Source organism: Culex quinquefasciatus, chromosome 1 (genome assembly GCF_015732765.1).
Source record: "Culex quinquefasciatus strain JHB chromosome 1, VPISU_Cqui_1.0_pri_paternal, whole genome shotgun sequence".
NCBI classification, from domain to species: domain Eukaryota; kingdom Metazoa; phylum Arthropoda; class Insecta; order Diptera; family Culicidae; genus Culex; species Culex quinquefasciatus.
In genome coordinates this window covers 69,809,220-69,834,075 of record NC_051861.1, presented here as the reverse complement: position 1 = coordinate 69,834,075, position 24,856 = coordinate 69,809,220, and the positions used below count along the sequence as shown (strand labels likewise).

The 24,856-nt window shown below is 38.4% G+C and overlaps 2 protein-coding genes and 1 pseudogene across 2 annotated transcripts; 2 read left to right on the top strand and 1 right to left on the bottom strand.

The window, feature by feature from the left end:
* The first annotated feature begins 7,225 nt into the window (after window positions 1–7,225).
* On the top strand, window positions 7,226–8,659 carry LOC6052614. The gene is made up of 3 exons (XM_038264903.1): window positions 7,226–7,322; window positions 7,643–7,842; window positions 7,895–8,659. The coding sequence occupies exons 1-3, from the start codon at window positions 7,226–7,228 to the stop codon at window positions 8,435–8,437; spliced, it is 840 nt and encodes a 279-aa protein (XP_038120831.1). The 3' UTR covers window positions 8,438–8,659.
* A 1,398-nt stretch (window positions 8,660–10,057) lies between these two features.
* LOC6043671 lies at window positions 10,058–11,761 on the top strand (annotated as a pseudogene).
* LOC119770285 (proteasome-associated ATPase-like) lies at window positions 11,704–22,047 on the bottom strand. Its single transcript, XM_038264884.1, has 4 exons — window positions 21,888–22,047; window positions 20,306–20,413; window positions 16,300–16,311; window positions 11,704–11,819 (listed from the first exon to the last, which is right to left on the bottom strand). Exons 1-4 carry the CDS (start codon window positions 22,045–22,047, stop codon window positions 11,710–11,712), a joined length of 390 nt encoding a protein of 129 aa, XP_038120812.1. The 3' UTR covers window positions 11,704–11,709.
* Window positions 22,048–24,856: the final 2,809 nt, after the last annotated feature.

Genomic DNA, 24,856 nt, shown 5'->3' with positions numbered 1-24,856 from the left:
AAAAGGTAAACCAAAAAGCAAGTTAACGCGGTTAACGCGCGTTAAAGCAAGATAAAGCGGAAAGGTGAAAGTGAACGCTGAAAAGGTTTGAAAAGGAATCTTTAACGCTCGGTCAACGTGGAAGTGACGTCCCCCTCGGAGAAAGGTTAGTTTAGTAGTACTACACTCAATTTAATCATGCACGGCTTCGTCGCGTTGTATCTGCCGTGGCTTTAAATATAAAAAAAACATAAATCACGCATCTTGTACACTATACAGTCACAAGTATATGTTTAATAATAAAAACAAACTAACTCAACTTGATTCGCCGTAATACCTTTCGGGGTAGGGGAACTATACCCTTTCTCAGCCTATTTCTATTATCGGCCTATCAGCACTTTGATCATGAATTACAGCTTATATAAAGTGTTTTTGACTGTTCCAAAGTAATAAATAGCACAAATAAAAGTGAGCAAGCAACTCTCCATTGACGAAACATCTGAAAATGTTGATTTAATAGCGGAAAACAGCAAAAGTGATGAGAATTGGTCGAACGGCTTAGTGTGATTAAAATGGGTATATTTCCCCTATATCCTAGGGTTCTACCTCTCCCTGCGCACTTTAGATAGGTGTTTACTAACGATCCTTCCAATCCCTGAGGATAGCTTGGACCCGGCGTGTACCCCCTTATGCCCTGGGCTGTATTACACACTCATCAAAAGATGAAGACATGGTATCTCCCGTGTTGGATTATTGTTCCGGATGAATGCTAATGCAAACTATCAAGTGAAAATTGTCATTCTTATGTAAAATTATCTGATCTTTACGATAAAAATATTTTCAGATTTCCAAAATCTGACCTAATATTTGAAAACGGCCAAAAATGCTTTTATAGCGGAATCGGGGTTAAATGAACCCTATATGATTTTTGCGGTGCAAGTGTTTATTTTTATTGGATTTCTGGGACATTTTCACATAAGTTAAGTGCATTTTGGATAGCCGCATAAAGCCTCCGGTCTAAACACAGACCGATTTTCAAGAAAAAATGTAAAAAATTGGGAATTGGGGCAAAATGGACCCTTTGCCGTTTCGTGCGGTGGATGAAACCATCACCAATCGATTCCCCGGATTTTTTTACATAAGAAACTCTATTTTTCATACCAGGGAACCAGCCGCGTTCAATTAAGTCCGATTTTGGGTTCCATTTCGCCCACTGTGCGCTGTTCTAAACGATGTTTTAGCGGAACAAAAAATCATTTGATCATAAAACAAGAGCCCACGTCCTTTTTTTTTTTGTTAGAGCCTTTTTTACAACCCTAGTGACATTTTTAAACTTACAGGTTTTATCATGGTTTTGGGAATACGGCCTAAATAGGCTTTTATGGCCTACTTAAAACCTAAAATGTTACTAGGGAAAGAGGGACATACACGCCGTCTTCCCTGTTAGACTGAAGTCCCGCGGTCGTGCGATTTGAAGCGTTATCTGCTCGAAGTCGATTGAGTCCTGCCATTTTCGAGCGTTTGTCGTGCGCTTGATCGGCCTGTCGAAAACTAAGTAGGCGGTGATAAAATTTATGACAGCTGATCATTGATTTTCACTAAGTGGAGTCTTCAACAGTTTTTCTTTTCACCAAATCCATTAAATTTTAATTAAAATGATGCTAGTGGGAACAAGTTAAACAAACATGGACGGAATCAGACAATGGCAGGACAATCTGAATAACAAAGTCGCCCGAAAACGGACCGACATCGGCCCGTCAACGTCGATTTTCTCAAACGTCGATTTCGACGATCGTCGGACAAAGTGTTGCATATACGCACGAAAAGGGCCCGAATTCCGTCGGACAAACCGTCGGAATTCGGGCCGTTTTGTCGAGCCGTCGGGCGGTTTTCGGGCCGTTGTCGGCCCCGTCCGTCAGTCAGGGTTCCCTTAGTGTGTGTGACGTGCATTTTTCTAAAACGCTCAACCAAACCACAAGTGTTTTTGTTGTTGTAAAGTGAGCGTGAGCACGTGACAGCAAATGTTAACAAAACAAAATATTATAAATAATTCAGGAATTCTAACGGTGATCCACAATCCAAGCTTTGCGGGACAAGATTTGGGCACTCTCGGCCAGAGTCAGATGAGCGGATGACTATCGAGGACACACCTTTTGCCCACTATTAACCCGGTAAGCCTGCCGATGTCGAGGCTGCTGATGCGGCGTCCGCTACTGCAGAGGAAGCCGGATTTTGTGGTGGAGTCATCTCCTTCGGAGCAACCGGAAACGGAATCGACGTAACACGTTATAATGTGGCCCTCTTAAACCTTGCGGTTTCGTCAACGGATCCACAGGCGTGTATCGTTCTTTTTGCGAAAAGACTCCGCCTCCCGGGTCTCTTAAGTGTGAAGGTATGGGCACGGGGAGAGGGCACCGAATACCTATATTTACAATTAGAATTTTTTGCGTCCGCCTCGGGAATCGAACCGGCGACCTCTGGATTGTGAGTCCAGTGCGCGGTCCGATTGATCCACACAGGCAGACTACTTATCGTTCATGAATTGAGCTCAGATTGCTGCCGCTGGTCGTCCTTTTGGCGATGTTGCGCCGATCGTGAGAGCCACTGAATCTTCATCCACAGTTGTTCTGTTTCGCCGCAAAATCTTTTTGTTGTTGTTTGACGCAACTTAACTGCGCCGTGGACACATTTCCCGCGGATGTTTCCAAACGCCCATCGTTGGGATCAATTCCGGTAGATTTGAATTCTATTCTCGTGACCTATTGTATCTTGTTGATGATGGTATCAGGTGTAATCTAGGGTGTAATGGTTCGAGGTTTCGGTGGAGAAGGAATGTTGGACAGAACTTGGAAGCAACGGGGAAGACCAGTGGTTTGGTCTCTGTCGTTGCGATTGTGGTGCGTTTTTGCTGGTGCTGCCGCATCATGGCTTTCTACCTAAGGTACTCGCGATTGAGTGTGTAGTAGTGCGGTTGTCAAAATCGTTATCTCTGACTCTCTCACTCCACTGACACTGACATTGTTTATGTTTTGGTTTTCCTGACACGGTCCATTGTTCGTTTGTTATTGTTTTGGTTTTAGTGGCACGGAGTCATGCACTCACACTAATGCAAAGGAAGATCGCGAGTACCTATGATATACAGCCTTGCTGCCGCATGATTTGGCTCATGAGGTTCTGTCATTGAAAACGGAACCGACCCGCCGTCTTCTTCTTTTTATTTTTATTTCATTGAGTACAGACGATCAGCAACAACACAATTATTTCAATCAGCTGTTGATGTTTACAATCGTGAAGGCTTGATTGTCTCACGCATACACTGACATGACACATGGCAGTAATGGGTTTGTATAGAGTTATCTAAGCCCGCTCTAGTGTGCGTGAGAGCGCCATTTGTTTTGTTGGCTGGTACAAAATTTAATCTCAATCTTTTTCGTGTACGTACACCAACGTACACGCAATACATGCACGCGTAGATAAATCTATTGGTATGTTTGGGCTGCGCTTCGGCATCAGCTCAACAGGCAGCGCTGGCGTTGTCGTAATATGGTGGTTTGATTAAGGACGATGGATTTCAACAATAATTTGTATGGAGAGTCTCGTATGTTTGTCTGTGGCCGTATCTTGGGACCACGGTGCCCTTGGCGAAGCTTAAATCTTGCAACCCTCTATAATTTACCAGCATTCGTTAAATTTCAATGATTGCTTAAATAAGTTTTGATTTACACACAAAGAAAAATGACTCTAAATTTAAAAAGATCGTTCGTTGGATTAAAAGTTCGCGTTGGTGAATATTCGTAGAATGTTGAAAAAAAATTATTTAAAGGTTGGAAAGTTGTTGATACTACCATGCATTTATGGAACAAAATCGTTGTATCAGTAAAAGTTTTTTATTTTTAATATAAAAATAAAACTTTTATGGCAAAAAATTACAATATTGAATACTACATTATGATGGGCTGGATTTTATTTCAATATTTTTATTTTGTATGATTTTGTATGATTCAAAAAGAAAACATTTTTTGTTAATTAACGCTTCTGCTTCGGGTTGCCCAACTTCCGAGTCCAAGCTGTATCGATTTTTACGGTACGCCACTGGCCACGTTCGAATACCTCAGGCTGAGCCGGATCCGGATGGCCGTTTCGTTGCGCAGCAGCATCGCAGCCTTCATTTTGGAGCGCATCAACGATGTAGAGATAGAGAACAGGGTGGTCTCGTTGCCGGCCTTCAACAGACTTGGAAGAGTTGGTTATTGGCTGATTCGGGAAGGGTAGTCGACTTTTCCCGACTGGGAAGTAAAGTGCCTGGAAGGTGAGGCCGATGAGGATTCGATTTCGAGCACTTCGTCCTCCTTCGAGAATGGCACAGATTTTGCAGGCTAGCCGTCCAAGTTCATCGGCCGAAGCTGTGCCATCGCGAGGTGAGCGTTTGCGGGCGGGTAATTGCTGAAAGAGTTTGAAAATAAGTGAAGTTGGCTAGAAACTGAACACGTTCTCAATGCTTACTGATGACTTCTTCGGTATTCCGGGAAGATGTTTTGATCAGGAGTAGTGCGGTGCCTGTGTGGACGCGCAGTCCTGTTTTTCGTGATATTTTCTTTCTCTTTTGTGTCGTTGTTCGAGTGCATGGGGTGATTGGTCATTATAATTAAATAATGGCATCAGTAGTGCGGTGCCTGTGTGGACGCGCAGTCCTGTTTTTTCGTGTTATTTTCCGTCTCTTTTGTGTCGCTGTTCGGGTGAGTGCATAATTGGCAAAGGGAGCGCGTGGTCGTAAAAAAATATTCGGAGTGAAAAGTGATTTTTTTTTGTGTGTGCCTTTTGTTTCGCATTTTTGTCGTGAATTGTGTGCTGCGAGGAGAAGATTACCCTCTGAAAATGTAGCGTCATCAGTGCATAATTGGCAAAGGGAGCACGTGGTCGTAAAAAAATATTCAGAGTTGAAAGTGATGTTTTGTGATTTTTCAAAGCCCTTCCTATATCATCATTGATCGGAAGGCACGGCGTCGGGTGTACTGTGTTTAAATTTTTCGAATAAGGTTTTATTTTTTGCGGTGAAAAAGCTATTTCTATATAATGATCGAAAGACGCACTGACAATTTGGATCGTCGAGTTATTAGTGGAGCAAAATAACTGTGTGTGAGTGAGATTGTGTGTTAACCAGAAAGACCTTCCCATAGCATCGTTGCTCGGAAGGCTCGCCGACGGGTCTGTTATGAAAGTCCTCCCCATAGCGTCGTAGCTCGGGAGGCATCGAAAAGCCAATACCTTATCCTACTAACCAAAAAAAATATTAATCACGTGATGCTTGAAGAAGATGCTGTGGATTCAACGGTCTCAAGCGGTATCAACAAGTATATAGCGAAAAACTATGTGCTTGATGAGTCTGCAACTTCAACTATCGGACTAACATTCCTCCCTTTCGTTGAACTGCAGGCTTCTTGGGAGGGCGCCGGTATTGACTAATAAAGTAGGGATCTTCAGAGGTTAAACAGTGAACGGATGGTTGGCTCCCACTGATCATTTTTGATTCATTGTTTAACTTCAGCTGATCCGTCAATAACGGAGTAGCAGCTCATTGGCAGTCAACCATGCTCATGCTCATTCCGGGAAGATGTTCTTGATCAGCTCGTCGGATCTCGTTCTAACTTCCGTCGGCACCGAGTGTAACATCCACGCTGACCACTTCCGATTATGTCGCTTCTCGTCGTCCTCCTCTTCCGTTGGGTCCTTCTCCTCGTCGTGAAACTTAACTTTTTCGTACTTGTCAAAAAACCGGATATAAATCTGCTTTTATGCAACGCTTGCAGCATTATCTCCTCGATGATCTTGTCCCAATCCTCACGGGACCAACCACCCGGGCCACCATAACCGAATGCAGCCGGTGCAAAATCACATCCCGACCTCCGGTCTTCGGCAACCGCATAAACGGCGTCCTACAAAAAAACAAACAAAAGCAATCACAAATCCCACAACACACCCATGCTTCCTTCTTACCAACTCTGGTTGTGAAACAGCTGCAGGTCCTGCTGGAAGGTGGTCTTGTCCTTTTCGAAAAAACAACCTTCCCCAAACCCCCGACCTCGTCCCGCACCGGCACCTTTCGCTGCTGCTGTTTTGGCTCTCAAAGGTGTCCACGTCCGACTCCTAGCTGTGGCCGCGTCCGGATTTGATCCGCGTCTTTCAACTCACTCACCACTGGCACTTCCAAAATGTTGGTTTACATTTGGAACTTAGCGTACACGGTTACACGAGAACGATAAAATGAAAGAAATTATCCAGTTGTATTAAAAGTTGAGACTTTTAAATCAGCTAGTAAGGAGATCTTCAAAAACTGTAGCAGTAAAAGTTTTCATTTTCAAAACAAGAAAAAAACTTTTAATGTAGCAAATTTTCACCACCTTTTATTTGAAGAGTAAGTTACTTTTGTCATTACAGTAATATTTTTTTGTGTGTAATAACTGCAATTGAAGACTTAGATATGAAGTTGTTTTTTTCGTTTAAGTTTTCAAATTCAAAAAATCATGGTAATCATACATACATCTGGGAAAGAGTACACTGAAGATTAAAATTACGCCCAAAATGTGTCGATATGACACATCGAATGTGTACACCGCGTTGTTTTGAAATCGATGTGTCGATTCTACACATTACGCTGGTTTTAGCTTAAAAAGCCATCCAATGTGTAAACTTTTTTGAGACTGTTGCACAAAGTTGCCACCAGGTGCGCTTGAGATTGAGCTGTCAAACTATTAGAATTTCTTCGCCATCAACGTGTTTCTGCAAACGATCCGTGCGGACGGAACAAAAACGGGAATAATCGGATTTTTTTTTTCCTTTGGGGGGTAAGGCTAAGACCACAGTTGATCCAACTCGCCATAATCGGATTTTCAAATGCGTCTGGTTACTTCCTTTGTGCCAGTATTACGAAAAAGGTAATAAAGCAAACTTGATTGATAATTGTCAAAACACATCAAAACTTCCTCCTCCAACTCGAAATCTGCTTCTTTTCTACAGCAACGCAAAGGCCTGGTTTCTCGGGTGGAGGCCATCCCGGGAAAGGCATTGGAAATGATTTCCGGATAATCATGTCCGGCAGTATCTGAAAGGTAAGTTTTGTTAAAAGTTGTTGAGCTTTTGATTTGATATTGATGATCTTGATTTTGTAGGTTAGGAGCCAGCCAGCTTCCGGCTCGCGGACGTCATGCAGATAAATAATCACAATGAGACCTGCTTTCTAGGGCTGGTGATGGTGGTGATAACCCCACCCCACCCCCAGAACCAGGATCGACTCCGCATCCAAAGCTGCTCGACACTTAAGCTACTTAGCCTGCACTTAGTGATAAGTTTGAGGACCATCACTACACTCGCTAAGAACTGCTAGTTAGTCCCAAACGGTTGAAAACATCAAGCAGATTTACTGCCGCATCTTCCCCGCAAACTGACGCCGGAAACGGAACCTGGCCAACAACGTCGACATCGACATCGTCGGCAACAACATGTTCGCGTACCAGTTTTACCCACGGTGTTGGGCACAAGGTTGATCCGTAGCGCATTGGATTTACTTCCGTAAATATTCCATAAATATCGTAAATATAGGTAAATATTATTCACCTGCACGATATTCGGCACAACATTTTGTTCAGTGTGGATAATGACAGTTAAGAACTGTCACTTGTTTGTTTTCTTCGTTTACAAACTGTCACCGCACCGCTCGAGCTTGAGGTATTTTTTTTTCACTTGCGGAACCGATCCTCGCAACAACCTTCCCCGCAATCCACCAGCAACCTGTGCAAGAAGCCCAGTGTGGATCTGCGCTCCGACCCAGGAATTGCCGACAAGACCATCGACTGCCTCGGACTTGGGGTGAGTAATCCTCCGATCTTTTGCTTCATTTCTAATCGTTCTGCCTTTGCAGATTTTACCGGAGGTCGATCCGACGGTGCGGATTTGCGACGGCTGTGCCGAACGCGTCGACGCGCAGCACGCCTTCCGGACGCGAGACCTGCACAACAACAGTTACGTCGAGAACGGGCTGGAGGACAAGGAAGACGAGGACGTGTGCCGGTTCTGCTTGAAGGCGGATGGCGGGGCGGCGTTGGTCGAGTTGTTTCCAGGCGGCGGCGGGAGCGTGGCGGATGAGGTGCAAACGGTGCGGGATTGTTTAGGGGTTGAGATCAACAGCTGGGATAAGTTGACGAAGATTTGCGGGGATTGTATGGGCGGTGTTGAAGAGTTGGCGGAATTTTCACCGACAGCCGTGCCGGTGAAGCTGGAGGACGTGACGGATCGTCGGATTCGTACAGCATTGGCAGTGAGAATGGGGACGGAAGTGAGGGTTTTGAGTCGGACAGTTCGACGGCGGATAACGGGGAGAAGCGTGGGGAAAAGCGGAAGGTCACGGCACGGTCGCTGCCGTGGATTGGAAGTGTCCACGAGGTTACGAAGGTTACAAGTCTAAATGTTTGAACGGAGCGGAGGATTGAGTTCAAGCGAAGGTGAAGGCCAATAATGTGGATATTTACAAAATCCTCCAGCAGAAGGATCCCGCGCGCATCTTTAAGGTGCTTCTGCACATGGTCAGACAAATGACAAATTCGGCAAATAACAACCGTACGCCATGATTATTGTTTTGCCTTCCTCACCTCACTGAGGCAAGGCTATAAAATCACTCAAAAATTGAACTTTTTAAATAAGCCTCCCAGATATACCTTTACGTATACATATCGACTCAGAATCAAATTCTGAGCAAATGTCTGTGCGTGTGGATGGACGTAGAATTTTTTCTCACTCACTTTTCTCGGAACTGGCTCGACCGATTTTGTCCGGATCTATGTTTTGGATTTGCCTTCAGGTTCTTTAAGTCTTTTTTAAATTTCATCCGGCTTGGTGCAGTACTTTAAAAGATATGTTCGAAAAACTGTTTTGGTTGATACTAAAAAGGGTCATTATTTACATAATTTGAAAGCTCCGGCGGATAGCTGTCGGAACTTTACGCTCAGTGCACGCACACAAACACTGCAGTGCTTTCAAATGGTTCATTAAATTTATCATACCTAGATGGCAGCACTCAGATGTATAGTGTCTTTACTAAGTAAGCGTTAGCCAAAGCTTTCGTAGTGTGTGGTTGCAAGGCTTTTAGGAGGAAGGCAGCAACCACCTTCCGGTGGATTAAGTAACGTTTTTTTTTTTTTCATCACATTTAAAAATAGGTACAAAAAAATACAGCTGAAACCACAAATAAAAAAAAATCCAAGAAACTTCAATGTTCGTCTCTCATTGAACTCCAGGTGATCAAATTAAGAGCGAGTCCACGAACAGGGCATACCCCTTTGTATGGGACGTCGTTTGGACCTCACCAATCTGCCTGAAATTTTCAGGGGTTGTTTGTACATATAAAACTAGCATCTGGCCAAAATATGAGCACTCTAGGTCAACGGGAAGTGGGGCAAATCGGGACACAAAGTTTGAAGGTTCAAAAACGTCAAAAATCTTAAAAAGGCTATAACTTAGGCAAAATTCAATTTATTTTCAAAATTCAAAATGCACCTGAAAGGGCTTAAAAAATGCAACAAAATGCAGGGTAGAGCATCTCAATTGGTTATTTCTAAAGGGAGTTATTGGCATTTTAGTGAAAAAATAGCATAATTTTCAAACTCAAATAAAAAAGTGTTCCATCCAGATATCAACTCGGTTCGACCTGCAGCTTGTAGGGGACATCTGGGACTACCATCTGAGACTGAGAACGCTTTGGGTAAGGCAGTTTAACATATTAAATAGACACTTTTACTTTTAGTGATTTTTTTGGTTGTAAATCTTTGCTCGGGGACCCCTTAGATCCCATTTCTTGGTGATAATTTTATCATATTCGTGTTCCTGAGACAATTTCACAATAGAAACATGTATAAAAATGTTTATTTTCATCCAAGGGGTAGGACAGAGAGTAGCCGAGTGACTCAATTTCTCAAAATGACTCAATGTTACTCAAAGTTACTCAATTTTTCTCCTGAAATTTTGTATAGCCTGGTTACGGAATTTTCGAATCGTAACTTTGACAGTTAGCTGTGTATACAAACAAAAAATGATGCTGAAGGTTCAAAAGGTAAGTCAACTACTTGAGTAAAGATTCCGGGGATTATTACAGGTGCGGACAATCTCGGATTACATCTAATTGTCAAGTGGGAGTAGATTCCCTGCGTAAAGGGCAAATGTCATCTTTCTCAGGTCCGCTGCACAACCAAATCGGTTCCCACGACTAAACTTTTGTCCTCAATCGACGTCTTCAGGAAGTTAATCTCTTTGTTCATTCAATTTTTCAGAAACACCCTGGAAGCAGCCCCTTCAGGTCGGACACAGACTACGGGAAACAACATGCTCAATTCCCGGATTTATCTCCGTGTCCATGTCGTCTTGACCGCTGACGTCGGAACGGTCTCTGCTACAGGTCATTCACCACCCCACCGGCCACGGATTTTTAGTGTGGGTGATATCGGGATCCGTTGCAGAGTTGGAGGTTGAAGTTTGTCTGTGGTTGAAGGTCGTGGTCAATGTCAGAGGGTTCGGGAGAACCGAGAGAAGACTTCGCTTCTACGTGGACATGCCTTTCCCACGATACGATGCTGATCTAGCGGAAGCGGCTCATGCGCGACCTGAATTGGTTCAAAAGCAAAGAAGTGACACCCCGAAAATGCAACAAACAACGACTGTTTTCGATCTACAAGGAGCATAGAAAGTAATTCGTGTTCATCGACAAAGTGGACGTCGAGACGGAGCTGCGGCCAAAATCGCTTGATAACCGCCATCGCGGATCAGGACATGATCCTGTAGCAGAAGGTGCAACGGTCCAGAAGACAGTGAACAAGGTCCGTCGAGTGGCGGGAGGAAACGTCAGCGGAAAGTCGACGGTCTGCAAACGGATCATGGAACAGCTGGGCCAGGCTGACATAAACCACACGCAGCGAAAAGTAATCTCGTTCAGCCAGAACAGTTTTTACCGGGAGCTAACCTCCGCGGAGAATTCCGCGCCGAGAAGGGTCAGTTCAACTTTGACCATCCGGACGCGTTCAACGAGGAGTTTATGCTGAAAACTCTGCAGGACGTGCTCCAAGGCAAGAAGGTCGAGATCAACGAGTACAACTACCGCACACGAAGAATTTGGATGTGGTCGTAAAAGTAAGAACCTACAGAGGGCGCTGAACCGTAACTCGGGACTGTAAGCTGCTTATCCCCGGAACGCTTAGAAAAACAATCTTCCGTTTGCATCTGCCCCTAAAGGACGTCAACAAAATCGGCGGTACGGGAACGGAAACCGGTGTGACCAAGCCCAGTTTCGCCCTGATCAACCTGACCACTGATGTCAAGTCCGTCAAAATGCACTAAGAAGCCCTGCCGGAGGCTGTGCCCGGAGACAACTCGAAGAATCACCGCCTAGGTCATCGTGCTGAACAAACCCGGTCAGATCTCCAACGGATACCCCGTGCTGGATTGCCACACCGCTCACATTGCTAGGGAGTTCAGCAAGATCACGGAGAACATCTTTCGTCGTTCCGGCAAGTCCACCGAGGATCATCTAAAGGCCATCAAGTCTGGTGATGACGCTATCGTCTTCCTGGTCCCACCCAAGCCTCCAGCAGTCGATTTCCGGTTTGTCCTGCCGGTACTTGCGAGAAATCAGTTTTTGCTATAAGATTCAAACAAAACCAATAAATAAAAGTGTTTATTTCTGCTTTTTGTTCAGTTTTTTAAATGCGGTTTCGATGCCTTTGGTCCTTTGGCCTTCGGAAAGGCGCCGATGTCCTCCGAGTCCTCCTCGTTCTGGATGACCGAGTGTGCTGTCCACGCCTCTTCGGGTGGATTTTCATGGATTTTTCGATGACCGACATCGAAAGCGGCTTTCGATGCTCGTGGTTAAATTTGGTCGAAAACTCATATTTTTCGACCAAGTTAAGTGGTAAAATAGTTTAGATTGATTGTTCATGGCAGTACGAACAATAAAAACAAATACTAATTGCCGGAAAGCCCCGAAAATGTGATTTTCCGACTTTTGATTTTCGATGCACGAGCATCGTAAGATGACCGACATCGAAAGCATAGTCACTACCATGCTTTGCTAAAATGTCAGTGCATCGTAGTTCGATGCCTGTCCTGTCAGCCATATTGCTGCCGTGACACCATGGACACAAACCAAATAACGCTGTGAAATATTTCCGTGAATATTTCAAGCAGGCAAGCGTTTCAAGCGTTTTGTGGCAAACACATGAGATTTTTCCGATGCCAAAATAGCAACAATGGAATCGGCTGATGTTGATGTCGACAAAGTTTTGAAAAGAGGCGATAGGCTACCTCAAATTATTTTAAAGTGGGTTTTTACGTTTTCAAATAACAAGAAAGAATTTTGATTTTATTTCACAGCATGAAATGTATGTAATTCAAGGAAAATGTTGATTGCCACCTATGATACGAGTGTTTCCCATAAACATAGAACATTTTTAAACAGTACGCTAGATCAAAGTGTGTACGGTTTACCATGCACGGAAAGTTGAAAACATGGAAAAAATTAGATTTTTTTCATATTTATTTTTATGGAATAAAGATTTAATAATTGCATCATAGTTCTGGCTGAAGGTTAGAAGGGTGGGAGAAATTAAGAAGAAAAGCAAGTAATGGAATGGAATTGATGTTATTTATGAAAGCAGGAATGTGTAGTCGTGATTGGAGTTATTGAAGTCGGGTGATTTTCGTAGCTAGAGTTGTAGCTAAAACCGTCAAATTCTTAAAAACCGAAGTGGTAGTTGACATATTTTGGACAGCCCCCAAACCGTAAATAAGTAAAGAAATAAAGATATTAAGATATTAAGAAATTAAGAAATTAAGAAATTAAGAAATTAAGAAATTAAGAAATTAAGAAATTAAGAAATAAAGAAATAAAGAAATTAAGAAATTAAGAAATTAAGAAATTAAGAAATTAAGAAATTAAGAAATTAAGAAATTAAGAAATTAAGAAATTAAGAAATTAAGAAATTAAGAAATTAAGAAATTAAGAAATTAAGAAATTAAGAAATTAAGAAATTAAGAAATTAAGAAATTAAGAAATTAAGAAATTAAGAAATTAAGAAATTAAGAAATTAAGAAATTAAGAAATTAAGAAATTAAGAAATTAAGAAATTAAGAAATTAAGAAATTAAGAAATTAAGAAATTAAGAAATTAAGAAATTAAGAAATTAAGAAATTAAGAAATTAAGAAATTAAGAAATTAAGAAATTAAGAAATTAAGAAATTAAGAAATTAAGAAATTAAGAAATTAAGAAATTAAGAAATTAAGAAATTAAGAAATTAAGAAATAAAGAAATTAAGAAATTAAGAAATTAAGAAATTAAGAAATTAAGAAATTAAGAAATTAAGAAATTAAGAAATTAAGAAATTAAGAAATTAAGAAATTAAGAAATTAAGAAATTAAGAAATTAAGAAATTAAGAAATTAAGAAATTAAGAAATTAAGAAATTAAGAAATTAAGAAATTAAGAAATTAAGAAATTAAGAAATTAAGAAATTAAGAACTTAAGAAATTAAAAAATTAAGAAATTAAGAAATTAAGAAATTAAGAAATTAAGAAATTAAGAAATTCAGAAATTAAGAAATTAAGAAAATAAGAAATTCAGAAATTAAGAAATTAAGAAATTAAGAAATTAAGAAATTAAGAAATTAAGAAATTAAGAAATTAAGAAATTAAGAAATTAAGAAATTAGGAAATTAGGAAATTAAGAAATTAAGAATGTAAGAAATTAACAAATTAACAAATTAACAAATTTAGAAAAAATTTCAGAATTTGTTAATTTGTAAATTTCTTTAGTTCATAATTTCAATATTTCTTAATTTCTAAATTTCTTAAGTTCACAATTTCAAAATTTCTTAATTTCAAAATTTCAGAATTTCAGAATTTCAGAATTTCAGAATTTCAGAATTTCAGAATTTCAGAATTTCAGAATTTCAGAATTTCAGAATTTCAGAATTTCAGAATTTCAGAATTTCAGAATTTCAGAATTTCAAATTTCAGAATTTCAGAATTTCAGAATTTCAGAATTTCAGAATTTCAGAATTTCAGAATTTCAGAATTTCAGAATTTCAGAATTTCAGAATTTCAGAATTTCAGAATTTCAGAATTTCAGAATTTCAGAATTTCAGAATTTCAGAATTTCAGAATTTCAGAATTTCAGAAATTCAGAAATTCAGAAATTCAGAAATTCAGAAATTCAGAAATTCAGAATAATAATTCTGAAATTCTATAATTCTGAATTTCTGAATTTCTGAATTTCTGAATTTCTGAATTTCTGAATTTCAGAATTTCTGAATTTCTGAATTTCAGAATTTCAGAATTTCTGAATTTCTGAATTTTCTGAATTTCTGAATTTCTGAATTTCTGAATTTCTGAATTTCTGAATTTCTGAATTTCTGAATTTCTGAATTTCTGAATTTCTGAATTTCTGAATTTCTGAATTTCTGAATTTCTGAATTTCTGAATTTCGGAATTTCGGAATTTCGGAATTTCGGAATTTCGGAATTTCGGAATTTCGGAATTTCGGAATTTCGGAATTTCGGAATTTCGGAATTTCGGAATTTCGGAATTTCGGAATTTCGGAATTTCGGAATTTCGGAATTTCGGAATTTCTGAATTTCTGAATTTCTGAATTTCTGAATTTCTGAATTTCTGAATTTCTGAATTTCTGAATTTCTGAATTTCTGAATTTCTAAATTTCTGAATTTCTGAATTTCTGAATTTCTGATTTTCTGAATTTCTGAATTCCTGAATGTCGGAATTTCTGAATTTCTGAATTACTTAATTTCTGAATTTCTGAATTTCTGAATTTCTGAATTTCTGAATTTCTGAATTTCTGAATTTCTGAATTTCTGAATTTCTGAATTTCTGAATTTCTAAATTTCTGAATTTCTGAATTTCTGAATTTCTGAATTTCTGAATTTCAGAATTTCAGAATTTCAGAATTTCTGAATTTCTGAATTTCAGAATTTCTGAATTTCTGAATTTCTGAATTTCTGAATTTCTGAATTTCTGAATTTCTGAATTTCTGAATTTCTGAATTTCTGAATTTCTGAATTTCTGAATTTCTGAATTTCTGAATTTCTGAATTTCTAAATTTCTGAATTTCTGAATTTCTGAATTTCTGAATTTCTGAATTTCTGAATTTCTGAATTTCTGAATTTCCGAATTTCTGAATTTCTGAATTTCTGAATTTCTGAATTTCTGAATTTCTGAATTTCTGAATTTCTGAATTTCTGAATTTCTGAATTTCTGAATTTCTGAATTTCTGAATTTCTGAATTTCTGAATTTCTGAATTTCTGAATTTCTGAATTTCTGAATTTCTGAATTTCTGAATTTCTGAATTTCTGAATTTCTGAATTTCTGAATTTCTGAATTTCTGAATTTCTGAATTTCTGAATTTCTGAATTTCTGAATTTCTGAATTTCTGAATTTCTGAATTTCTGAATTTCTGAATTTCTGAATTTCTGAATTTCTGAATTTCTGAATTTCTGAATTTCTGAATTTCTGAATTTCTGAATTTCTGAATTCTGATTTCTTTCTAATTTCTGCATTTCTGAATTTCTGAATTTCTGAATTTCTGAATTTCTAAATTTCTGAATTTCTGAATTTCTGAATTTCTGAATTTCTGAATTTCTGAATTTCTGAATTTCTGAATTTCTGAATTTCTGAATTTCTGAATTTCTGAATTTCGGAATTTCGGAATTTCTGAATTTCGGAATTTCGGAATTTCGGAATTTCGGAATTTCTGAATTTCTGAATTTCTGACTTTCTGAATTTCTGAATTTCTGAATTTCTGAATTTGTCAATTTTCTCAATATCAATTGGCTCCATCTATCAATTATTTTTCAGTCCCTTCAAATAGCATACTTTGATTTTTCGATCTATAATTAGATACTTCCCGTTCTCGCCGGTCTTATTTTGGTCTATTTTGTCGTGCTCTACTAAATGCTGCCAAACATTATTAATATTAATATTATTTTGTGCTATCCGGAAATAAATTTTGAATGGTTCTAAATTAAAGTTCCCCTGCATTTGTCTAAAATTTTTATCTTTGGTTTTTCCGTGCACGTGTTGCTTTGTGTTGACGTTTCCCCAAGCGTTTCTCTCCCATTTTCTACCGTTCCTTCTTGAAACGCTTGCGGGCAAAATGGCGGTCTGCCCGTTATTTAGGTTTGAGTTATAGCTAAGTCATAACGCCATCCAAGAGCATCGTAAAAATTTCGATGCTCGTGCTTACGATGTCGTTGCATGATCCATGAAAATCCAGCCTTCCAGGTACACCTTCGGCTGGATTTTCATGGATCATGCAACGACATCGTAAGCACGAGCATCGGTTTACGATGCTCATGGCGTTATGACGCTAACTCAAACCTAAATAACGGGCAGAAGCGTTTTCGGAAGGGAGGCGCTTGGGGAAACAAAGCAAACGTGCACGGCAAGACAAATGCAGGGAACTTTAATTTAGAACCATTCAAAATTTATTTCGGATAACAAAATAATATATATTAATAATGTTTGGCAGCATTTAGTAGAACACGACAAAAGACCGGCGAGAACGGAAGTATCTAATTATAGAATCATCAAAGTATGCTATTTGAAGGGACTGAAAAATAGATAGTGTGATATTGAAAATTCAATTCAGAAATTCAGAAATTCAGAAATTCAGAAAGTCAGAAATTCAGAAATTCAGAAATTCCGAAATCGAAATTGAAATTCCGAAATTCCGAAATTCAGAAATTCAGAAATTCAGAAATTCAGAAATTCAGAAATTCAGAAATTCAGAAATTCAGAAATTCAGAAATTCAGAAATTCAGAAATTCAGAAATTCAGAAATTCAGAAATTCAGAAATTCAGAAATTCAGAAGGCAGAAATTCAGAAATCAGAAATTCAAATTCAGAAATTCAGAAATTCAGAAATTCAGAAATTCAGAAATTCAGAAATTCAGAAATTCGAAATTCAGAAATTCAGAAATTCAGAAATTCAGAAATTCAGAAATTCAAATTCGAGAAATTCAGAAATTCAGAAATTCAAAATTCAGAAATTCAGAAATTCAGAAATTCAGAAATTCAGAAATTCAGAAATTCAGAAATTCAGAAATTCAGAAATTCAGAAATTCAGAAATTCAGAAATTCAGAAATTCAGAAATTCAGAAATTCAGAAATTCAGAAATTCAGAAATTCAGAAATTCGAAATTCAGAAATTCGAAATTCAGAAATTCAGAAATTCAGAAATTCAGAAATTCAGAAATTTGAAATTCAGAAATTCAGAAATTCAGAAATTCAGAAATTCAGAGAAATTCAGAAATTCAGAAATTCAGAAATTCAGAAATTCAGAAATTCAGAAATTCAGAAATTCAGAAATTCAGAAATTCAGAAATTCTGAAATTCAGAAATTCAGAAATTCTGAAATTCTGAAATTCTGAAATTCAGAAATTCAGAAATTCAGAAATTCAGAAATTCAGAAATTTAGAAATTCAGAAATTCAGAAATTCAGAAATTCAGAAATTCAGAAATTCAGAAATTCAGAAATTCAGAAATTCAAAAAATTCAGAAATTCAGAAATTCCGACATTCAGGAATTCAGAAATTCAGAAAATCAGAAATTCAGAAATTCAGAAATTCAGAAATTTAGAAATTCAGAAATTCAGAAATTCAGAAATTCAGAAATTCAGAAATTCAGAAATTCAGAAATTCAGAGAAATTCGGGAATTCGAAATTCGAAATTCCGAAATTCCGAAATTCCGAAATTCGAAATTCGAATTCGAAATTCCGAAATTCCGATTCGAAATTCCGAAATTCCGAAATTCGAATTCGAAATTCGGTTCCGAAATTCCGATTCGGAAATTCCGAAATTCCGAAATTCGAAATTCCGAAATTCGAAATTCGGAATTCGAAATCTGAAATTCCGAAATTCAGAAATTCGAAATTCCGAAATTCGAAATTCCGAAATTCCGAAATTCGAAATTCCGAAATTCGAAATTCCGAAATTCGAAATTGAAATTGAAATTCAGAAATTCAGAAATTCAGAAATTCAGAAATTCAGAAATTCAGAAATTCAGAAATTCAGAAATTCAGAAATTCAGAAATTCAGAAATTCTGAAATTCAGAAATTCAGAAATTCTGAAATTCAGAAATTCAGAAATTCAGAAATTCAGAAATTCAGAATTATAGAATTTCAGAATTATTATTCTGAATTTCTGAATTTCTGAATTTCTGAATTTCTGAATTTCTGAAATTCTGAAATTCTGAAATTCTGAAATTCTGAAATTCTGAAATTCTGAAATTCTGAAATTCTGAAATTCTGAAATTCTGAAATTCTGAAATTCTGAAATTCTGAAATTCTGAAATTCTGAAATTCTGAAATTCTGAAATTCTGAAATTCTGAAATTCTGAAATTCTGAAATTCTGAAATTCTGAAATTCTGAAATTCTGAAATTCTGAAATTCTGAAATTCTGAAATTCTGAAATTCTGAAATTCTGAAATTCTGAAATTTTGAAATTAGAAATTTTGAAATGTGAACTTAAGAAATTTAGAAATTAAGAAATATTGAAATTATGAACTAAAGAAATTTACAAATTAACAAATTCTGAAATTTTTTCTAAATTTGTTAATTTGTTAATTTGTTAATTTCTTACATTCTTAATTTCTTAATTTCCTAATTTTAATTTCTTAATTTCTTAATTTCTTAATTTCTTAATTTCTTAATTTCTTAATTTCTTAATTTCTTAATTTCTTAATTTCTTAATTTCTTAATTTCTTAATTTCTTAATTTCTTAATTTCTTAATTTCTTAATTTCTTAATTTCTTAATTTCTTAATTTCTTAATTTCTTAATTTCTTAATTTCTTAATTTCTTAATTTCTTAATTTCTTAATTTCTTTATTTCTTAATTTCTTAATTTCTTAATTTCTTAATTTCTTAATTTCTTAATTTCTTAATTTCTTAATTTCTTAATTTCTTAATTTCTTAATTTCTTAATTTCTTAATTTCTTAATTTCTTAATTTCTTAATTTCTTAATTTCTTAATTTCTTAATTTCTTAATTTCTTAATTTCTTAATTTCTTAATTTCTTAATTTCTTAATTTCTTAATTTCTTAATTTCTTAATTTCTTAATTTCTTAATTTCTTAATTTCTTAATTTCTTAATTTCTTAATTTCTTAATTTCTTAATTTCTTAATTTCTTAATTTCTTAATTTCTTAATTTCTTAATTTCTTAATTTCTTAATTTCTTAATTTCTTAATTTCTTAATTTCTTAATTTCTTAATTTCTTAATATCTTAATATCTTTATTTCTTTACTTATTTACGGTTTGGGGGCTGTCCAAAATATGTCAACTACCACTTCGGTTTTAAGAATTTGACGGTTTTAGCTACAACTCTAGCTACGAAAATCACCCGACTTCAATAACTCCAATCACGACTACACATTCCTGCTTTCATAAATAACATCAATTCCATTCCATTACTTGCTTTTCTTCTTAATTTCTCCCACCCTTCTAACCTTCAGCCAGAACTATGATGCAATTATTAAATCTTTATTCCATAAAAATAAATATGAAAAAAATCTAATTTTTCCATGTTTTCAACTTTCCGTGCATGGTAAACCGTACACACTTTGATCTAGCGTACTGTTTAAAAATGTTCTATGTTTATGGGAAACACTCGTATCATAGGTGGCAATCAACATTTTCCTTGAATTACATACATTTCATGCTGTGAAATAAAATCAAAATTCTTTCTTGTTATTTGAAAACGTAAAAACCCACTTTAAAATAATTTGAGGTAGCCTATCGCCTCTTTTCAAAACTTTGTCGACATCAACATCAGCCGATTCCATTGTTGCTATTTTGGCATCGGAAAAATCTCATGTGTTTGCCACAAAACGCTTGAAACGCTTGCCTGCTTGAAATATTCACGGAAATATTTCACAGCGTTATTTGGTTTGTGTCCATGGTGTCACGGCAGCAATATGGCTGACAGGACAGGCATCGAACTACGATGCACTGACATTTTAGCAAAGCATGGTAGTGACTATGCTTTCGATGTCGGTCATCTTACGATGCTCGTGCATCGAAAATCAAAAGTCGGAAAATCACATTTTCGGGGCTTTCCGGCAATTAGTATTTGTTTTTATTGTTCGTACTGCCATGAACAATCAATCTAAACTATTTTACCACTTAACTTGGTCGAAAAATATGAGTTTTCGACCAAATTTAACCACGAGCATCGAAAGCCGCTTTCGATGTCGGTCATCGAAAAATCCATGAAAATCCACCCTTACAGCCGATGTCACGCAACGCCGACTTAACGTCGTGTGCAATCGAGGAATGATCGGTCAGGGCCTGGTTGAGCGCTTTCTCGGCGCCGTGGCTCAGAAATTTTACTGGCCGCGTGGATTTTCATAATTTGGACGATCGTTTCGGCGATACCGATTTCGAAGAGCGTTTTTTTTTGTCACGCAGCGGAACGTAATCTCTACCATGTCCACCAGCACCCTACACACCTTCAGATCATCCTCCTCCGGATGAGGTCCTGCAGCTGCTCGGCGCGAAACACCCAAAACATAATATTTCGTGCCGATTCCGGCTTGCGTGAGATGCCGGATTTTTCTATGGATCTTGTCCTGCAAGTGGTAGGATCTATGACAGCCTTGGGTAGGATCGACGCCGTAAATAGCTGCCAGAAATAAAACCGGAACGGGATCTTTTTTCCGCTCCACGTTGTTAGGGCTTAGTTTTGTGTCTGTCAAAATCAGTCGTCTCTCTCTGGTGCCAAATGTCAGTGTCAAAATTCGTTACGTCGTTTGGGAGGATTGAAAAACTTTGAGTGGCTCAATGTTACTCAAAATTATTCAAACTTTCTCAATATTACTCTCTGTCCTACCCCTTGTTTTCATCCATTTTAACCCTTTAAAAAATGAAAGTTAAAAAAATTGAGAAGCTGCTTTTTTCTGGTGTCATCTAGTATCCTTGGAAACAAACTTGATTTTCAATAAATGTGAATCGAAGATTTTTTTTAACTTTTATTTTTTAAAGGGTTAAAATGGATGAAAATTAACATTTTTATGCATGTTTCTATTGTGAAATTGTCTCATAAACACGAATATGATAAAATTATCACCAAGAAATGGGATCTAAGGGGTCCCCGAGCAAAGATTTACAACCAAAAAAATCACTAAAAGTAAAAGTGTCTATTTAATATGTTAAACTGCCTTACCCAAAGCGTTCTCAGTCTCAGATGGTAGTCCCAGATGTCCCCTACAAGCTGCAGGTCGAACCGAGTTGATATCTGGATGGAACACTTTTTTATTTGAGTTTGAAAATTATGCTATTTTTCACTAAAATGCCAATAACTCCCTTTAGAAATAACCAATTGAGATGCTCTACCCTGCATTTTGTTGCATTTTTTAAGCCCTTTCAGGTGCATTTTGAATTTTGAAAATAAATTGAATTTTGCCTAAGTTATAGCCTTTTTAAGATTTTTGACGTTTTTGAACCTTCAAACTTTGTGTCCCGATTTGCCCCACTTCCCGTTGACCTAGAGTGCTCATATTTTGGCCAGATGCTAGTTTTATATGTACAAACAACCCCTGAAAATTTCAGGTAGATTGGTGAGGTCGATGCGAGATGGGTATGCTTTGCTCGTGGACTCGCTCTTAAGTCAAATAAATTTAAAACATGCATATGGAACAGTTGGATGCGTCTGCAACGTAATCGCGTGCAGGAAGTAATCGCCGGCGACTTTTCCTTGGCTAGTACAAACGCGTCCCGGACGAGTCTCCGATGAACATCTGCACCAGCTGCGGGCCGGCCAGCTTCAGGAAGGTCGACTTTGTTTTGCGCCACACAGGTACCAGCCGAAAGCGTGCAGCACTCCCTTCAGCGGATGAATTCCCAGGTTCTTGAACATGTCCTTGTGCGTCATCGGCAGCACGACGGCCTCAATTAGTTCCTGGATTTGCTTGTCCAACCCACCAATGTCCGAGTAGTGCTCGGTGGGCCATTCGTCCACCTCCATCGCCTTGACGAGCGCGTCATACTCGGCCGGAAGTGTCCAGGATGAAGTACGACGTACGAGTCCTTGTTCACTCTCATCGCCCAGCTTGAGCTTCTCCGGAACAACCAGGCCAATCACGAGCAAAAGTACGTCTGTCGTGTCGTAGTCTTGATGACGGGGCGCTTGCCCTTCCGCTGGTAGTCCAACGTGGTGTCTTCCGTCTCCTGCGGGTCCACGTCCAGCAGCTCGATCGGTTCCTACTGATCTTGGTATCCCGTCCCGATTACTCCTCGGAATTCAACATAGCGTGCCTTACAATCCAAAAAATGTGGCCGGAGAACATCAAAATTGAAGGGATTTTTTTTTTGTTTGTAAACAATCAGCACTGCGCGCGTTTGCTATGACAGATGTAGAAACACTGAAATAAAATTCATAGAGGAGTCGTGTATACACGTGAATATGGATGCACATACGGATCAACTTATGAAATAAATGCAATATATTTGGAGTGACCACCTCGTGGTTTTACCCCTCGTTTACCCTGTCACCATACTGGGCCACACCTCGGCATAACGCTCACCGACAGCTTTAACCAGTGAAGTAGTCCAGTGCCATCAAGGTGGACTCGATCGAGCTACTTAAATCCCTCAAAAAGGAGAAAGCTCCCGGTCACGAGCAGGAGAAAAAGAAGTAATGAGCCGGCGTCGTTAGACCTGTTTCTGGCTGCATTGGAAATACGCGAGTTGGGCAAGGCGCGAGCTGGGAAGTCGGCAGAATCGGAGCACGGATAAGCTGATAAGGATTCGAATCAGCTGTTTTATGATAAGCAAGGTAAGCCGATTGCAATCTGCATTAATTTAAAAAAAAATAAATAACAAAAAATCTTTCAGGTGGTTTTACCGGAAGTCGTAGAAAAAGACAAATCCCCATCACAAAAGCTGCCGTCGATGGCGTGGACAACTCCGATTAGAGTTGGAAAAGTTCAACGATAAAAAGCAGCCGGAACCCTTGAGGATTTCTTGAGGGCGACTACTCCTGTGTTGGGAACCGGGCGGGAAGCTGCCAAGATCGAAACCGGCATGTACCTTTCGCCGGATGGGATCTTCATCAATGGAGAAAAAGCCGCCGTCGGCGTTCCATAAGATCGAGAAGCACGAAAAGGAAGATCAATTCAAGCAGGACACATTTGTGAAAGGGAAGGATCTATAGAAGAACACCATCTGTGACGAGTACGGATTAACGCCATCCATGATGAAACATGTTTTTAAGTGATGTGAAATAGCTCATTTATTTTTTATTTGAATAAAAACATATAAAATGTAGTTTAATTTCAATTACACTCAAACCCCGATGGTTTGACACGAAATGTTGTCAAACGAACGGGGTCACTTTTTAGTTTGACACCCCTTTTACACGGAGTTCACACACACCATCAAACGTTTGTTTTGATAGTGTACGTGAGCGCCGTGTAAAAAGTGACAGTTCGTCACTTTTTAGTTTGACTTTGACCAACCAACGGGGTACAAACTAAAAAGGTGTCAAACGAAAAAGTGACCAACCACCGGGGGTTGAGTGTACAACAGAAAATGGAAAACAAAACAAAAACTCTAATCTCCAATAGGTGGCAGCACCATATTCCCGCTATCCGAAAGCTTCCCATTTTTGCCACCAGGCGGCAACCGCCAAATCAAAAGTTACACATTAGATGCGTTTTTGGCCAGAATCCAGCCAACCCAGATACGAGATTTTCTTACAGAATTGGTTCTGTAAGATTCCTGCTAGAATGATTCTAGCAGCCCTGTCTGAATTCTGTAAGAATTTTGCAAGAACTTTCTAACAGAAAATACTGCTCACTGATTGGCTGGCGGTTTACCGGTTCAAATCACACTTCAACAAGATTAATTTTCGCTCGTTTGTCTCAGTTTCGACCATTTTGAAAATCCGAGAACCGAGGACAATCTGGAGATCCCGTCGGAAATCAAAACTTAGCAGGCAGATTAAAACACACTATCGCAGGTAAACCATCACTCCCACAATTTCGGCATACATTGCGAATAGATTTGTTAGGCATCATGAAACGTAACCTACTTTTCCGCTCGTTGCAGGCATGGCTTTCGGTGACATCCAGACCCCGGATCTGGAGTCCGGATTCTCTTCTCGGCATCATTGACCGTGACATCGATTCGTTTCGCGACATATTTCCAACCTGGGTTACTCGGACAGATTGGGAAAGAAAAGCATGCAGTGTTCTGCCGAAGGATCAAAAAGTGATATGACTGGCATTATAGAGCAGAAAATGAATTTTGTTCGAAATGAAATTTTATGTTGCCCAAGATTTTGCCTAAATTTAATCAACAATAAAATTCCGACAAAATTCTAGCAGGATTCCAGCAGAAAATTTTGCCGTCTCATTCTAGCAACATTCTTACAGAATTCTAGCAGGATGGCCTGTCAGAAAAGTTCTAGCAGCATTCTTGCAGGGTTCTAACAGAACCGGTTACCTTAACCGGATTCTGCTAGAACCGGTTATTGCATTTGAGCTTGAATTCTGTGAGAATTCTTACATAGTTCTGGCAAGGTGATTGCAGCGTTCTAGCAAGAATAATTTTCTCTGCAAGAATTCTGTAAGAATCCTGCGAGAACGCCGTGACTGGGAGACCACGCTTCAACCATCGCGCCGTGTAAACAGCCCGGAACACATTCCCAGTCACGGCGTTCTCGCAGGATTCTTACAGAATTCTTGCAGAGAAAAATTATTCTTGCTAGAACGCTGCCATCACCTTGCCAGAACTATGTAAGAATTCTCACAGAATTCATGCTCAAATGCAAT

Excerpts from the sequence above, each read along its gene's own strand:
- LOC6052614 (XM_038264903.1), top strand. The coding sequence starts at position 7,226 with ATGGTGGTGATAACCCCACCCCACCCCCAGAACCAGGATCGACTCCGC. Across the intron at positions 7,323-7,642 it reads TAGCCTGCACTTAGTGATAA|AACTGTCACTTGTTTGTTTT; the intron begins GTTTGAGGACCA and ends ATGACAGTTAAG. Across the intron at positions 7,843-7,894 it reads TCGACTGCCTCGGACTTGGG|ATTTTACCGGAGGTCGATCC; the intron begins GTGAGTAATCCT and ends CTGCCTTTGCAG.
- LOC119770285 (XM_038264884.1), bottom strand. The coding sequence starts at position 22,047 with ATGGAGGTGGACGAATGGCCCACCGAGCACTACTCGGACATTGGTGGG. Across the intron at positions 20,414-21,887 it reads GGGAGTGCTGCACGCTTTCG|TAAAATTTCTGAGCCACGGC; the intron begins GCTGGTACCTGT and ends CCACGCGGCCAG.